Source organism: Sinocyclocheilus anshuiensis, unplaced genomic scaffold (genome assembly GCF_001515605.1).
Source record: "Sinocyclocheilus anshuiensis isolate Anshui unplaced genomic scaffold, SAMN03320099.WGS_v1.1 scaffold1170, whole genome shotgun sequence".
NCBI lineage: Eukaryota > Metazoa > Chordata > Actinopteri > Cypriniformes > Cyprinidae > Sinocyclocheilus > Sinocyclocheilus anshuiensis.
The window spans coordinates 100920-114666 of NW_015538055.1; the positions used below are offsets into that span (position 1 = coordinate 100920).

The 13747-nt window shown below is 36.4% G+C and overlaps 1 protein-coding gene across 1 annotated transcript in view; it reads left to right on the plus strand.

Moving 5' to 3' along the window:
- The first annotated feature begins 6635 nt into the window (after window positions 1-6635).
- The window catches only part of LOC107682438 (rap1 GTPase-activating protein 2-like), a 29956-nt gene continuing 22844 nt past the window's right edge, over window positions 6636-13747 (plus strand). The window contains exon 1 of the mRNA XM_016478679.1: window positions 6636-6907. Coding sequence (XP_016334165.1) covers window positions 6789-6907 — 119 coding nt within the window. The 5' untranslated portion in view covers window positions 6636-6788. The remainder of the gene's footprint in view (window positions 6908-13747) is intronic.

A 13747-nucleotide genomic window follows, 5' to 3' on the forward strand; every position in this document is an offset into this window, starting at 1 on the left:
CTCAGATAAGTTTTCATTTTGTTGTGCTTTTGTTATTTTTTATTAATTTCTGCTTTTTTAACATTTCTGTTTAGCTTTAATTTATTTTTATTTCAGTTTTAATTTTAGTACTTTAGTACTTATTTCAGTTAATTAAAAAAACATTCCTGTACTTACATTTTTGCAAAAGTCCAAAAGCGTACTTATACATAGAATTCATGGCAGTTTTCAACTGAAATGCATTATTTATCTGTGTCTTGTCACTGTCATTCTGTTTATGCTTTGGAAGCCTGTGTCACCAAAACAAAATTCTAGTATGTGAAAACATACCTGGCAATAAAGCTCTTTCCGATTCTGATTCATTAGCGGCAGTAAAATGGCAACAACCTTTATTCCTTCTGTACACTTATGGGGCAGATTATCGATTAATAATCAATTAAATATTATCACACAGTTCTTTGCACAGTACTATGTTATGACATCAAAACATTTGTACCATGGCACATGATTTATAAACTTTGCAAATCCACATGTAAGGCTTTTCTAATGTAGTAAGCTTGCTCTGTAGCTCACCTGGTACAGCATTCTACTTGCGATGTGGAGCGCTCGAAAACGAGTCCCATGAAACATGACTAATAATAAAAGGGCTCAAAGACTTGTAAAAGCAAGCTAAAATGACATGAAATGAAGTGAAATAAAGTTGCTTCAGCTAATGCATTTTTACCTCAAATTTGCTTTTGTTAACATGCGGTTAGGTTTTTCAAACATGATAGAGCATTAAACTTTTAGCACCACACACTGGAAATTTAATTTCTGAACTGCTGCGATACTTACAACAAACCAACAACCATTGTATATAAAATGTTGCTTGATTCATGTTTGTCACAAACTGCCTGTTTTGGATTTGTTTTCATTTGTTGCTATCCATTACCTGTTTTCCTTTATTCCATGCCACATTCACACGAAGCCAGAGCTTTCCTTATCCAATCTTATTTTTTCCTTGTTCTAAAAATAAAAATGTAGTAAACACGGCGTTGTCTCAAGAAATTTCTGCGTACACACGAAACGACTGAAACCGACTCAAAACGATGAAGTATACATGAGTTCTATCACCCTGTGTATTTAAGTTCTTCCTTTTCATTCAGTTGGTGTCTGGTATTGTTTGTGTGTAGACACACTGTTACATTGCCTTCTCACATTTGGATTACCTGAGTTTGTTTTATTAAAGAACCTTTTGTTTGTGGAAACCTGTTTGAACCTTTTTAATCATCTTCCTCTGTACCTGATTGTGACAATATTCATGTTTCGGGTAAAACTGAACATTTCTTCTAGCGCCGCTCACTGGAAAGTGTCATTTTATTTTTAAAGTGTCTTGAAACGTAGTATCATTTTGCATAAATTTTGATACAGGCATGTATTTTCAATGAACCTGGGTTTGTTTCCAAGACAGCATTTCAAATGTTTGTTAAAAGTACAATTTTTATCTAATATTTGTATTTTATTTTGTTTTACGTAGCCATGAAATAAGTTGGATATTGTCCAGTCAGCTGGCCATTATCGCAAAAATAACCACCCCCGAGACCTGCCAAAATATCTGGGTTTATTTTGCAATAATGAGCAGCTGGCTGTTTCCCTTTACTTACGTTTAGGACTGACAACCAGAATTCAACATTCAATATTTTCACTTCATTATGCCTTCCAAAGTTTAAATATTGCTTACTTGCAGAACTTGTTGATTCTTTCCAAACCAATTTACAGTTAACTTCTCAGTAACTATCCAAGGGTCACCCTTACCTGTGACCTTTGAATGAACCATGTAGTTTCAGCACTTTTTTTTATTGGTAGGCTCCAGCTGTACATCTACATCAGTGTCACACATCAGTGTTTTTGTTCCCATCAAGCTAATTATATCAGTAAGATGCTGTTGTCCTAGAGTAGGTATTTGTATTTTTTTGGTAGGTGTTTGCTGCTGTATGTGTTTCAGAGATGTGAATGAGCCTATCTTTGTGTATGAGAGCCTGTGTGTTAGTGTGAAAGTGTGTAAACGCACACTGATACAGCGCTGTGCTCATTAAGGAGCTCTGGCTTGGCTGGGCTTGGCTCCAGGGCCACATGTTTCTCCTGTGCAGTGCTCGGCTATTTCTGTCTGCAATGTTTAGCTGGGATTTATACTCCGCTGCTCTCTCAGTCACCTTGTCTTTTCTTGTCTCATTCTTCATACAGTGTCAACGCATTTCTATCTAGGCTGGCTAATAGACCTATCTACTGTACACTTGTTTTGATAAATTTGGAGCGTGTGAGCTTGAGACAGAAACTGGATTGATGGCAACATTAAAACCTTGTGTTCCAATAGTCTGGTTCAGTGTTAGTCACCTTCATTGTCTCTTTAAAACAACAGGTTTTGAACACATGTATTTCTGCAAAACCACATATTTCTGAATATGTTAAGTGTGAAATAGAGCGGAACTTATCCTTTGAAATCTGATTGGTTAACTCATGCTTGCTAACATTATGTGCTGAAATTATTGCCTATTATTTATGCTAGGATAACATTACTTTTGGATTATATTGGCTAATATTAACATTGGCTAATATTATTTATGCTCATATTATTGCCTATTTGTGCCATTTTGGCTAATATTATTTATATTCGGATATTACTGGCTAATATTATTATTGCGAGAATTTTATTGGTTAATGTTATTTATGCTGAGATGTTATTGGCTAATATTATTTAGACTCCGATGTTTGTGAATTATGTCTAGGTTACAATACTGTTATTATTTATGCTAAGCTAAGATATTGGCTAATATTATTTAGGCTAAGATATTATTGTCTAATATTTATGCTTGGAAATGATTGGAAAATGTTAGTTATGCTAGGATATTGGCTAATATTAGTAAGGCTAGGAAGTTATTGGCTGATGTTATTTATGCTACAATATTATTAGCTAACGTTATGTATGTTAGGATGTTATTGGCTAATATTATGTACACTAGGATTTCACTGGCTAATGCTATTTATGCTAGAATGTTATTAGCTAATATTATTTATATTTATGTATTATTATCTAATATGATGTACTGTATGCTACATGGTCTTGTTTACTTCAGATTAGACCTTTTGTCAGATTTGGAGAAAATGGTTTAATTTGAAAACAACCTATGTAATATATGTAGCTAACCTGAGGAGTCAGATCTTGCTTTGAGTTTGCTCACCTCAGAAACAGTGACTGCATTTCAGTGTTTGATTTTTTGTGTTTTTGTTAGCATGCAATAACCTTCACAGGTGTGGAGTTTTCAAATGACAGATGCTCTGCAGGTTATGTGATGTAACTTGCTGCTATTCTTTTGTCACTGGAGACGTTTCCCAGGCACCGCGTCCCCTCGTGATGGCCAAAGTGCCAGCGTTTTTGCACCTGAATTAAGAAGACCACTTGTATATCAAGTGAAGTGCTGTGAAATGTGAGAGCTGTGTGTTTGGAGATGTACAGATGTTTGGAAGGGAAGAATGTGTGATTCCTATAGGGTATTTACTGTATACTGTGTGTGATGTGCTGAGGGGCATTGGGAGTCATGTTTGTGTGTGGAAGGAGATGAGGGAGTGGGAGAGGGGGATGTGTTTGCTCATGCATCTGTGTTTGTGGCTCTCTGAGAGGTTTAGCCTGCAACTTCATGGATCTTTGTGGAAAGACTGATCACTTTGTGCCCATTCTGAATCTCTCTCTCTCCAACTCTCCAACTCTTTTAACAGCTCATTTGATAGAATACAATTCACCTTTCAAACTAGACACCTCTCCACAGATAAAAAATACCACGTCTCTTTCACTGATCATGTGACCTGGCTTGCTTGTCAACCGGTCCCTTCCCCAGAGGAAGCTCAGGGTTGCCGTGGGGATGAGGATCCTGATGGCAGATTTGGGGAATCTGAGGCGACGTTACCATGGCAGAGCCCGAGTCTGAGTCTGGGGAAGGGGTACATTGGCTCTTTGAAGCACTTGTTGTTGCAGCTGTTTGCTTGTTTTTGTCTCATTCTTATTAATTTTTTTGCACTCATGAGGGAACATTATCTCACACTTCAGTATCTTACCTTACAAACTCACATTCATGTCTAATTTTAACAGTAATTTAAAGGGGTCATATGATGCTGCTAAAAAGAACATTATTTTGTGTATTTGGTGTAATGAAATGTGTTTATGCGGTTTAAGGTTCAAAAAACACATTATTTTCCACATACTGTACATTATTGTTTCTCCTCTATGCCCCGCCTTTCTGAAATGCGTCGATTTTTACAAAGCTCATCGGTCTGAAAAAGCAAGGTGTGCTCTGATTGGCGAGCTATCCAGTGCGTTGTGATTGGCCGAATTCCTCAAGCCTGTGACGGAAATGTTACATCCCTTACCATATTGTGATGCCTGCGGCAACCACATGTGACGACCCCGGGCTGGACTCCGCTTCGTCCACGGTGAAAGCCTATCCGGCGATCGACAGCGCGGCAATATTCATATTGTTAATTTCTATCAGAAAAGAACCTCACACTTTTTAACATGATGTATTTCCGAGGTAAACAGGATATTCAGCGAGAGAAAAAAATACTTGATTGTATTTGTCTGGAACTGATTGAACCATGAAAGTTGGTGGTTGCAAGGTCTGAGTTAAAAAAAGTACAAATTAAGAGGGTTTGGTGAAAGTTGCAAGTTGTTTTAGAGGCGGAGCAATTTGAAGATGAAAGGTTAAGAATATAAACACTTTTTATTTGAACAGTGTACATCGAAGATCAGGAATGCGTTTTAAGGCCCCGATCAGACAGAATGTGTTTTTCAGGTTTGAAAACGTGAGGCGCACCACACTGCCTTTTTTTGGTTGACTTTTTTTAACTTAGAAAAGAGCAATGCGCTGCAGGTTTTTTTATGTTGTAGGCAACCACCGAATCAGCTGTCCTGTCAGTCTAATGAAGGATTATAGCGCGAGTGTTCTAAAATCTTTGGTTTGCTTTTGGTTTGGTTTGGATTGCAACTTCAGGTGCTCAGAGCGCTCCAACAAAAACGTGAGGCGCAGCAGGTGAGGCGACAAAAACGCGAGGCACCTGAAGTTGAAAAAAAAATCAACTCTGAGCAGAAAAGCGCCTGACGTCATTTGCGTTTTTCTCCCATTGTCCAATCGAATTGGGCCTTCCGTTGTGGTGACGGAAGTTTACGGTGGCTTGGAACGTCAAGAGACTTTAATGATGGAGGAGAAACTTGTGGCAGCTGTAGCTGTATTTTTTTTAAGTTTCTGCTAATATGACAGTTTACTTAACAGTAAACCAAAGATTTTGGAGCGGTCGCGCTATAATCCTTGATCAGACTGACAGGACAGCTGATTCAGTGGTTGCCTAGCAACATAAAAAACCCCCGCAGTGCACTGCTATTTTCTAAATTAAAAAAAAGTCAACCAAAAAAAGGCAGTGCGGTGCGCCTCGCATTTTCAAATCTGAAAAATTCGTTCTGTCTTATCGGGGCCTAAATCCTTATTGATTAGGAGAGAACTAGCTGGCAACTGTTTTCATTTTAGCTATCATTTTAGGCTAATTAATATTTTTGCGTAAAACCATGATGCTTTTTTACAGGATTCTTTGATGAATATAATGTTCAAAAGTACAGCATTCATTTGAAACATAAATCTTTTGTAATATTATAAATGTCTTTACTGTACCTTTTGATCAAATCGATGCATGTTTGCTGAATAAAAGTATTAATTTCTTTAAAAATAAAAATCTTACTGACCCCAAGCTTTTTTATTTTTATTTAATGGGGTGCCATGAGCAAAAAAAGGCTGATTTCAAACCAATACCTCTGGGGGTTCCTGCACCAGCTGAGCATCTGCCACTGAGATGAATGGAAATGCTAACGGATAGCCTTCTCCAGGTATTATAGACCTCCTTGGGGCAAATGCTCAGCAGGCTCGTGCGTTAATCCATCTATGAGCGAGATGTGCATTGAAAGAGTCAGACCCAGCACACTATGCAGACAGCAGAAGAGGGAGTAACTTCCTGCAGTGGGTAAAGGCAAATAGAAAGAGAAGATGAAAGACAAACAGAGACAGGAGAGAGAAATGAAGAACAGGTCAGGCAAGATGCTGGAGGGAGCGAACTGCAATATGTACCTTTAGCCGGACCATGGCACATACAAACATGGAGACGCAAATAAACTGAAACATAAAGGAAATTCATACTTTGGTTCAGGAGGAAGGTCAGTAATATTGACCGCCTTATTGTTATACGCCTAAATGTTCTGAAAGCATTTTGTGATGCTAAGAAATGCCATAGAAAACAGGAAAAGGGGTCAAGGATGTTGACCAAAAGGTGATAAGAGTTTCTTTCTACACTGAACAAAAGGCACATTTTCATTCAGAAAAATGCAAGATGCAATTAAGTCTGACTGTAGTTGCGTGAAGTGAGCAGGAGAGGACAGATTTTTATAGATTGAATGAGTGTGGAAAGGTCTGGCAACAGAAAGCTGAGCAGTCCAGGAACAGAGCAAATGGAAAATGAGTGGAAAGTGAGAGAGGGATTGGGAGGGAGGGGCTGGGGAAAAGGAGGCGCGGCCTGCATTCTATTCTGCCTATCACATCCAGACAGGGGCAGGCAATGAGAACTGGTGTAGGAGCGAAAGAGAGAGAGAGAGAGAGAGAGAGAGAGGGAGAGAGCATGTGAAGGAGAGAGTTAGACGGAGATGTATATTCTCAGCCTGTGTCAGAGAGCTTGGTCGTATCAGAATAGCACAGGACGGTCCTGGTCCAAAGTCTGTTTCGGAGTGTGGGCCGGACAGTATGTCGGATTCTGAAGCCAAAGTGAACTCCAAAAAAGCTGGCATTCGGGCTGCTGTCATTCTGATTGGACTACTGCACAAGTCCAGACGGCAGAAGGAGAAAGAGAGGGACAAGGAGCGGTGGGTGAACTTTTATTTTCCCACCTTCTAGTTTGACCTGATGTTCAGATCTGGCTGTTGTTACTGGCCTGTGTGCTCTGGTTGGCCTGTGTTTTTGTATGAGGTTTATGGCTATGTAGGTCATTGTATGTACACTTTATACATTTATTGTTGTCCCAGAGTGTGTTGTAATTGGGTCAGTATATAGTAAAGGACTTTTTTTTTGTGTGTGGTTCATTTGAGGATGTTCTCGTTGCAAGCTTGTCTTCCTCCTCATATGCCCCAAAGCAAAATTTCAGACGCAGATATTAGACTTGTTCATAGCTCAGGATACTTAATGCAATTCTCAATTATTGAAGTGTCATTGAAGTATCTCAGCTGTTTCTGATGGAGAAATAACATAACACACAAATAAGACAATTGTTGATATACAGTAAAAGTGAATATAAAATTAACATGGATTGCATTTTTGGTCTTGAAAGAATTTAATGAGAAATGTTTAATTTAATCACAGACTTGGCAAATCTCAGCACAGTTTGAGACATTGTTTTAGTACTATTTATTTGTATAATTTAAGTTTTCATTTTATTTATTTATTTTGTAATTTCCTAATATTTATTCTTTTTTTTTTTAAATATTACTATTTGTTTAATTTATTTTTATAAAAATTTTAGTTTTGGTTTTCAGTTAGTAATTATAGTCCTTTAACTTTAGTTGGCAACATATTATTTTTTTTTTATTTAATATGTATATTTTATTTTAATGAACAAAAATGCTTTAAATAATTTTAAATAATATTAGTTAATAATATCAATAGTTGAGAGTCTTCTGAAACTCTGACTTTGTGTGTGACCTGCCCTGCTCTTTGTCTAATCTTATTGCTGTCTAAGAGAAACAGTTAAGATAATAAGAAGATTGCATATGTATTTTTTCTTTCCTGTGTAACCGTCCATGTACAAAGAGTTCCAAGCAAATACAGCTCTGTTAAATAAGCAGAGAGTAAATAGAGAGAGAGTGAGAGGCAAGAGCGGTAAATAGTTTTCACCAATATCTCCTGGTCAGGGTCATGCAGGTCAGATCGTACAGTATGTGGAAGTAAATCTCCGAGAATGAGACCATGTAACTATTTCTCAGCTATCATTTACTCATCTTCTCCAGTGGTTGTCTGGTCAGTAGCCGTGTTGCTCTGTATCAACTGGCATCATTATTGCAAACAGTGGCCCCAGTGTAACTTTGTCTAATCATTAATTTAAAACTGATTTGACTGCATACTGACACACACCCAAACTCACTCTTTTACGCAGATGTCGTGCTGCCTGGAACCACACAATACGATTTGTCTTCGTAGGCGCCGTGTGTGTGGCTCCATTTGCATAGATCTCATCGATAACTGGCATGGTTACTGACATCACTGCGAGACGGCCCAGCTGGAGTCGCCACTTTTATTCCCTTTAGATCAGTTCTGTCCTGTTCTTCAGCTCAGATGTGCACTCTGTGAGAAGAGAGTCTATAAATCTAACAGGCTTTTCAGATCTCATGTGTTTGAATGAGTGATAAGTGGGGCATATTTGTAAATGTTCTAATGAGATTCTCCTTGATGGTTGGTCTGTCAGGAAGGTTATTGTTTTAATCGAAAGGTTGATTTCTGTAGTAATTGCATTGTTTTATCTTAAAATTAAAGGTTTGGTACAAGATTCAAGAGCACTTCAGAGTGTAATTTGTTCTCTGATTAGAGTTGATAGACATTCTTTGAGTAGGTAAAAAGATCTTTAAAAAGCATTTTCTTAATCAGTATTTTTATCTTGTATTTCAATAAAAATATCACAGAGAATATCCCTTGAATAAATTATTTATTTAATCTCTAATGTTTAATCTTGATTTTTTGTATTATTTAGTCATTATTAATCTAATAAAATATTTATTATTTGTTTTTAACGCAATGGCAGATTTTATTGTAAAGATTTAAGAACTTTTTGGGGCATAAAATAAAAAAGGAAATAGTGAGTGCAATGCTTTATACTATTTTCCAATGGGTTGATTGATGATATATTCTCTGAAAATACAATGTCATTTCATGTCATTTTCAGTAAAAAATATCCAATTATTCATAAAACAAGGTAAATCTACTTTCGTAAGATAGACTTATTCACATAAAATAGAATATATTTAATATATTTAATAATTAATATAACATGTCATCATGAATTTTATAATAAAATGTATGAATTTTTATGAAATAAAATGTATAATAGTAGTTCATCTTAAATAATTTATTAATTCATTTTTTTTACCCCAATGGCAGATTTTATTTTAAGCATTTAAGAACTTATTTGTAGCTTAAATAAATATATAAATGAGGTTTCATTGCTTCATACTATTTTCCAGTGGGTTAAATTTTGATATATTCTCTAAAAACTAGTCTTAATATCTTAATATCCTAAGTAAATTTATTTCATTCATTGTTATCTTTTGATATTTTTACTGGAAAACGACAAAAATGCTTAACATGATAATATTTACATTGTTTGTTGTTTGCAGCCTCTCTACCAGTTTGACTAGTTTTATTTTGGTTATTAATATTTCTTTATTTGACATGATGTTCCTCTTCCATTTATCTTAGCAAGTGCTGCAAGATGAGAGCAGCAGCGAAAGCATTCCTTCATAAGTTCATTAAGCACCAAAGCAAATGTTTTTCTGGTTTCCTGTTTCATTTACTGAAATCTAATTTTCTCCACCTTCATCACTCATTTCTCCCATGATCCTGTCTCCTGCAGCTCGCATGAACTGCCTTCACCTCCTGACTCATTCAGTTTCCATCACATTTTATTTTCCTTTAGGTTTTTTCACTTTCCTTCTTCACGTCGTTTCTTCACGTGTAATTCTGATCCCTATGCACCTCCGCTGTGCCCTCCCCCCTTACTGCCTCTTTGCTCAGTTGTTTTGCCCCCCCCCCCTCTTTTTCTGTTGTTGAGAAAGTATCTTTGATTAGCAGCTGTGTGAAATTAAACTAAACTAGGTCACCTTTTGCCCTCTGTCTCGCTTATAAACATACAAAGACTCAAAGTCCTTTAGGTCAGAGGATAAGATTCCTAACATAAGATTCCAGTTTAGTTCCTCATTCAGTACCACAGATGCATCATCGTCTGTAACTATAAGAGCGAGTCATCGTGAGTATACCTGGAAAAAACATGTGGCTCATTCATCCAGAAGAGGCCGTAAAACAGACCTCTAGCTGCCAGCACAATGGCAACGCACACTCAGTGATATACACACAGTATGTCATAAAAACTCAAACTAAAGGGCTCAAATGGCAGCACTTTGGGGAAGTTATGGATTATGATATAATCATGTTCCTTATCAGTCCTGCTAAACAGAAACATTAAATGGACAGAATATTGCTTCTGAAGCTCCATGTACATTTTGTGATTTACAGTATACTGTCATACAAAGGCAAAACGCAGTCATTTTGTCAAAGAGCCAATAAGTGTGTCTGTAATAAAGAAAAGGAAAAGTCGGTAACACTTTACATTAAGGTTCCCTTTATAAAGGGTTTATGAAGGTGTTAATAAATGACTAATAACTCACTTACAAATGCATTATGAATAACTGATATACAGTTATAAATGCATGAATAAAAGGGTGATTTTGATGCAATACCTGCCAAATAGTGAGCCATTTTTAACTCACATGTTATAAATGCTTAACAAATATATTTATTAATACTTATTTCACTCAAAACCAGATTCCTGATTTTATTCATGATGCAGCAAAAATTTACTATTTTAGCAAGACTGAAGGGTGTTGTATTTATGGTTTTCTCATTTATATCTCACGACTCGTGTCACTTTTCTTACAATGTTTCTTACCAGAATCTACTCTGTACCTTACCCATGATTCTCTGCAAAAGTTCATGATGCCTATCCACAGCAATGATTAGAAACTGATATATTTTGTTTATCAAGATGAAATTATCATCTTGATTTTTATTTTGGGGGAAAAATCATAAAAGCACACCCATGACCTGATGAGATATTAATATTGAAAATTTAAATTCCAATATTACCTGTGAACTTTAGTGGGGAAATCGTGGCCTAATGGTTAGAGAATCGGACTTGTAACCCAAGGTTGCGGGTTCGAGTCTCGTACCGGCAGTCTATAAACGTTAATAACCTGTGAAAGTGAACCTCAATGTAGTGAACATCTGTGAGCCATTTATTAATGAGTTACAAACGTTAGTAACCTGTTAAAGCGAACCTTAATGTAAAGTGAACACCTGTGAACCATTTGTTAATGAATTATACTTGGCCACATGTCACGTCACTTTAAAACCTTTTTAAAACCTTTAAATGCAAAAATATTTTTATTTGATCCAATTTAACATTTTTCAGAAAATAATTAAATCAATGACTGAAAGCACCATTACAAAACATTATCAAATTAATAAGCAATCAGTAATTACTTTTTGATATCATGATAAAGCTCACTGTAACTTCGCACACAGAAAAGTTAGTAAAAAAGGTAGTATTTTCTGGTAAAATAAATGTTGTTGTTGCACTACATCAGCAAACAACTTTCAACTGGAAACAAAAAGATTAATCTTTTCTTTTACAGCACACTGGAACATTACTGAGCATAACGTCACACAAAAAAAGTGGCTTATAAAAGTAAACTCACATTATAACTAAGCATCAAATCTATAGAGCACGCTTCAGAGCACGCTGCAACAATCCTAACAGCGTGACGACTTCTTCTTCTTTGAAAACGTGACTTTACATCGGATGCTCGCTAGCGCCAACTACAGGCTTTGGTGACACACAGGCAACTACAGACACACAGGCTTTGGTGATGTGATCCTGAAAGAATATAATAAAAATGCATTATATGCAATGAAAATTATTTTTATTAGTAGTAGTAGCTATATATACTTATAAAAAAACGTTTTTGTCACAGATTGTATTGAAGGGCAGTGAGGAAGCAGGATTCAGATGCAGCAGTACCTATTATGTTTATTAAGAAGATTACTGAACTCGGGGAAATGTAGGACAACAAACCATTCACATAAAAACGTATTTAGACAACCAAATACTAAAACTCTACTACTCTATACCATGGGTGTGAACTCGAGTCACATGACTCGAGACTTGACTCGGACTCGAGTCCCAAATTTGATGACTTGCGCCTCGACTCGACATAATTAAAGAAGACTTGAGATAATAAAAATAAAAATAACAAATTACATGATTCGTCTAGTAGCGATCTCCACTCGTGAAAAGCACCGCCCAGCAGACACACGTACGACTTAATTTTAAACTTAGATTAACAAATCGGGGATTCGAATTATAACCTGCGATTAAAACCTCCATCTACAAATAATTTTCTCCACCATGATGGATTCGTCATGTAATTAAACAGCAACAATGCTAATATTCCTTATCCTCTGTCTCTGACATAAGTTGCTTTTGTCGATAGAGGAAATAAACCGTCCACCGTCTTTATAACCCGCTAACGTACATAGAGAGACCGTTGATCAAACGGCTGATCAAGCAAGCAATCAAAACTTTGAGGCAGTGCATACGGATTTCATAATATTGGAAATATATTTATAGTATAAATTAATGGAGTATAGCGTATGACAAAACAATCGAGATAAGAGAAAATAACTGGCATGATTCGCGGAGTGACTACCTCCGCTCGTGACAGTGGCGCACTGTCCGTTTGATCGCCGTTCAGCACGTTGAACAGCACGCGTGGAGCGGGCGTGAGAAACGAGAGGCGCGGCGGCGATCCTGTCTTCTTTTCTTTGTCGTAAAGCGAGATGCACCGAGATAAGTGATGGATTCACATACCGGACTCGATAGCAGACGCAAGTTTACTATGGGCTGCAACGACCCACAAAACTAAATGTGACATTATATAAAAACATTATATATTACATCGTATAATAATATGTAGAAACAACATTAGAAATCTGAAAATGTTTGTAAATTATATGTTGTTATACAATTTCATTTCTGGTGTGCAAATTTGTGATTCTTTTTTTATTATTATTTATTTATTTATTTTTTATGCACTGTTACATTTTGGAAATAAAAAAGGATCACATCACCAAAGCCTGTGTGTATGTAGTTGCCTGTGTGTCACCAAAGCCTGTGAATGGCGCTAGCGAGCATCCGATGTAAAGTCACGTTTTCAAAGAAGAAGTCGTCACGCTGTTAGGATTGTTCTAACGTGCTCTGAAGCGTGCTCTCACATTGTGTTTATTAATTTTACTGCTCAGCTAACTGAGGTGACACTGCAGAGTTTGGTGCAACAGAGTTATTAGATAAACCTTGATTTCATCTAGATTTTAGATTAATAATTGCAAACCATTTAGCTATAATTTGATGACGAAAACATGCACATTAGGCCTAATGTCTGAAGTGGGCAAGCGGCAATAGGCCTAATGATAATTTAAAATATAATTTCACTGCAGAGTATATTGTTCAAGTGTTTATATGTGTAATTGCTTTGCTAGTTGAATTAACTAGTTACCATACAAATAAATAACCGCTCCGGTGCTCCCGTGGACGGTTCGCTCGCGTGCAGGTAACGTTACTGAGTGTGGATGAACAAATACTGAAGTTACAGTGGGCTTTATCATGATATCAAAAAGTAATTACTGTTTGCTTATTAATATGATAATGTTCTGTAACTGTGCTTTCAATCATTGATTTAATTATTTACTCAAAACTGTTACATTAGATAAAATATAAATATGTATATTTTTGGTGCTTAGATATAATTTACTGGAATACTTTATTGTGTTTCTGAATTGTTTAATGTGAGTTTACTTGTATAAGCCACTTTCCATGTGCAGTTATG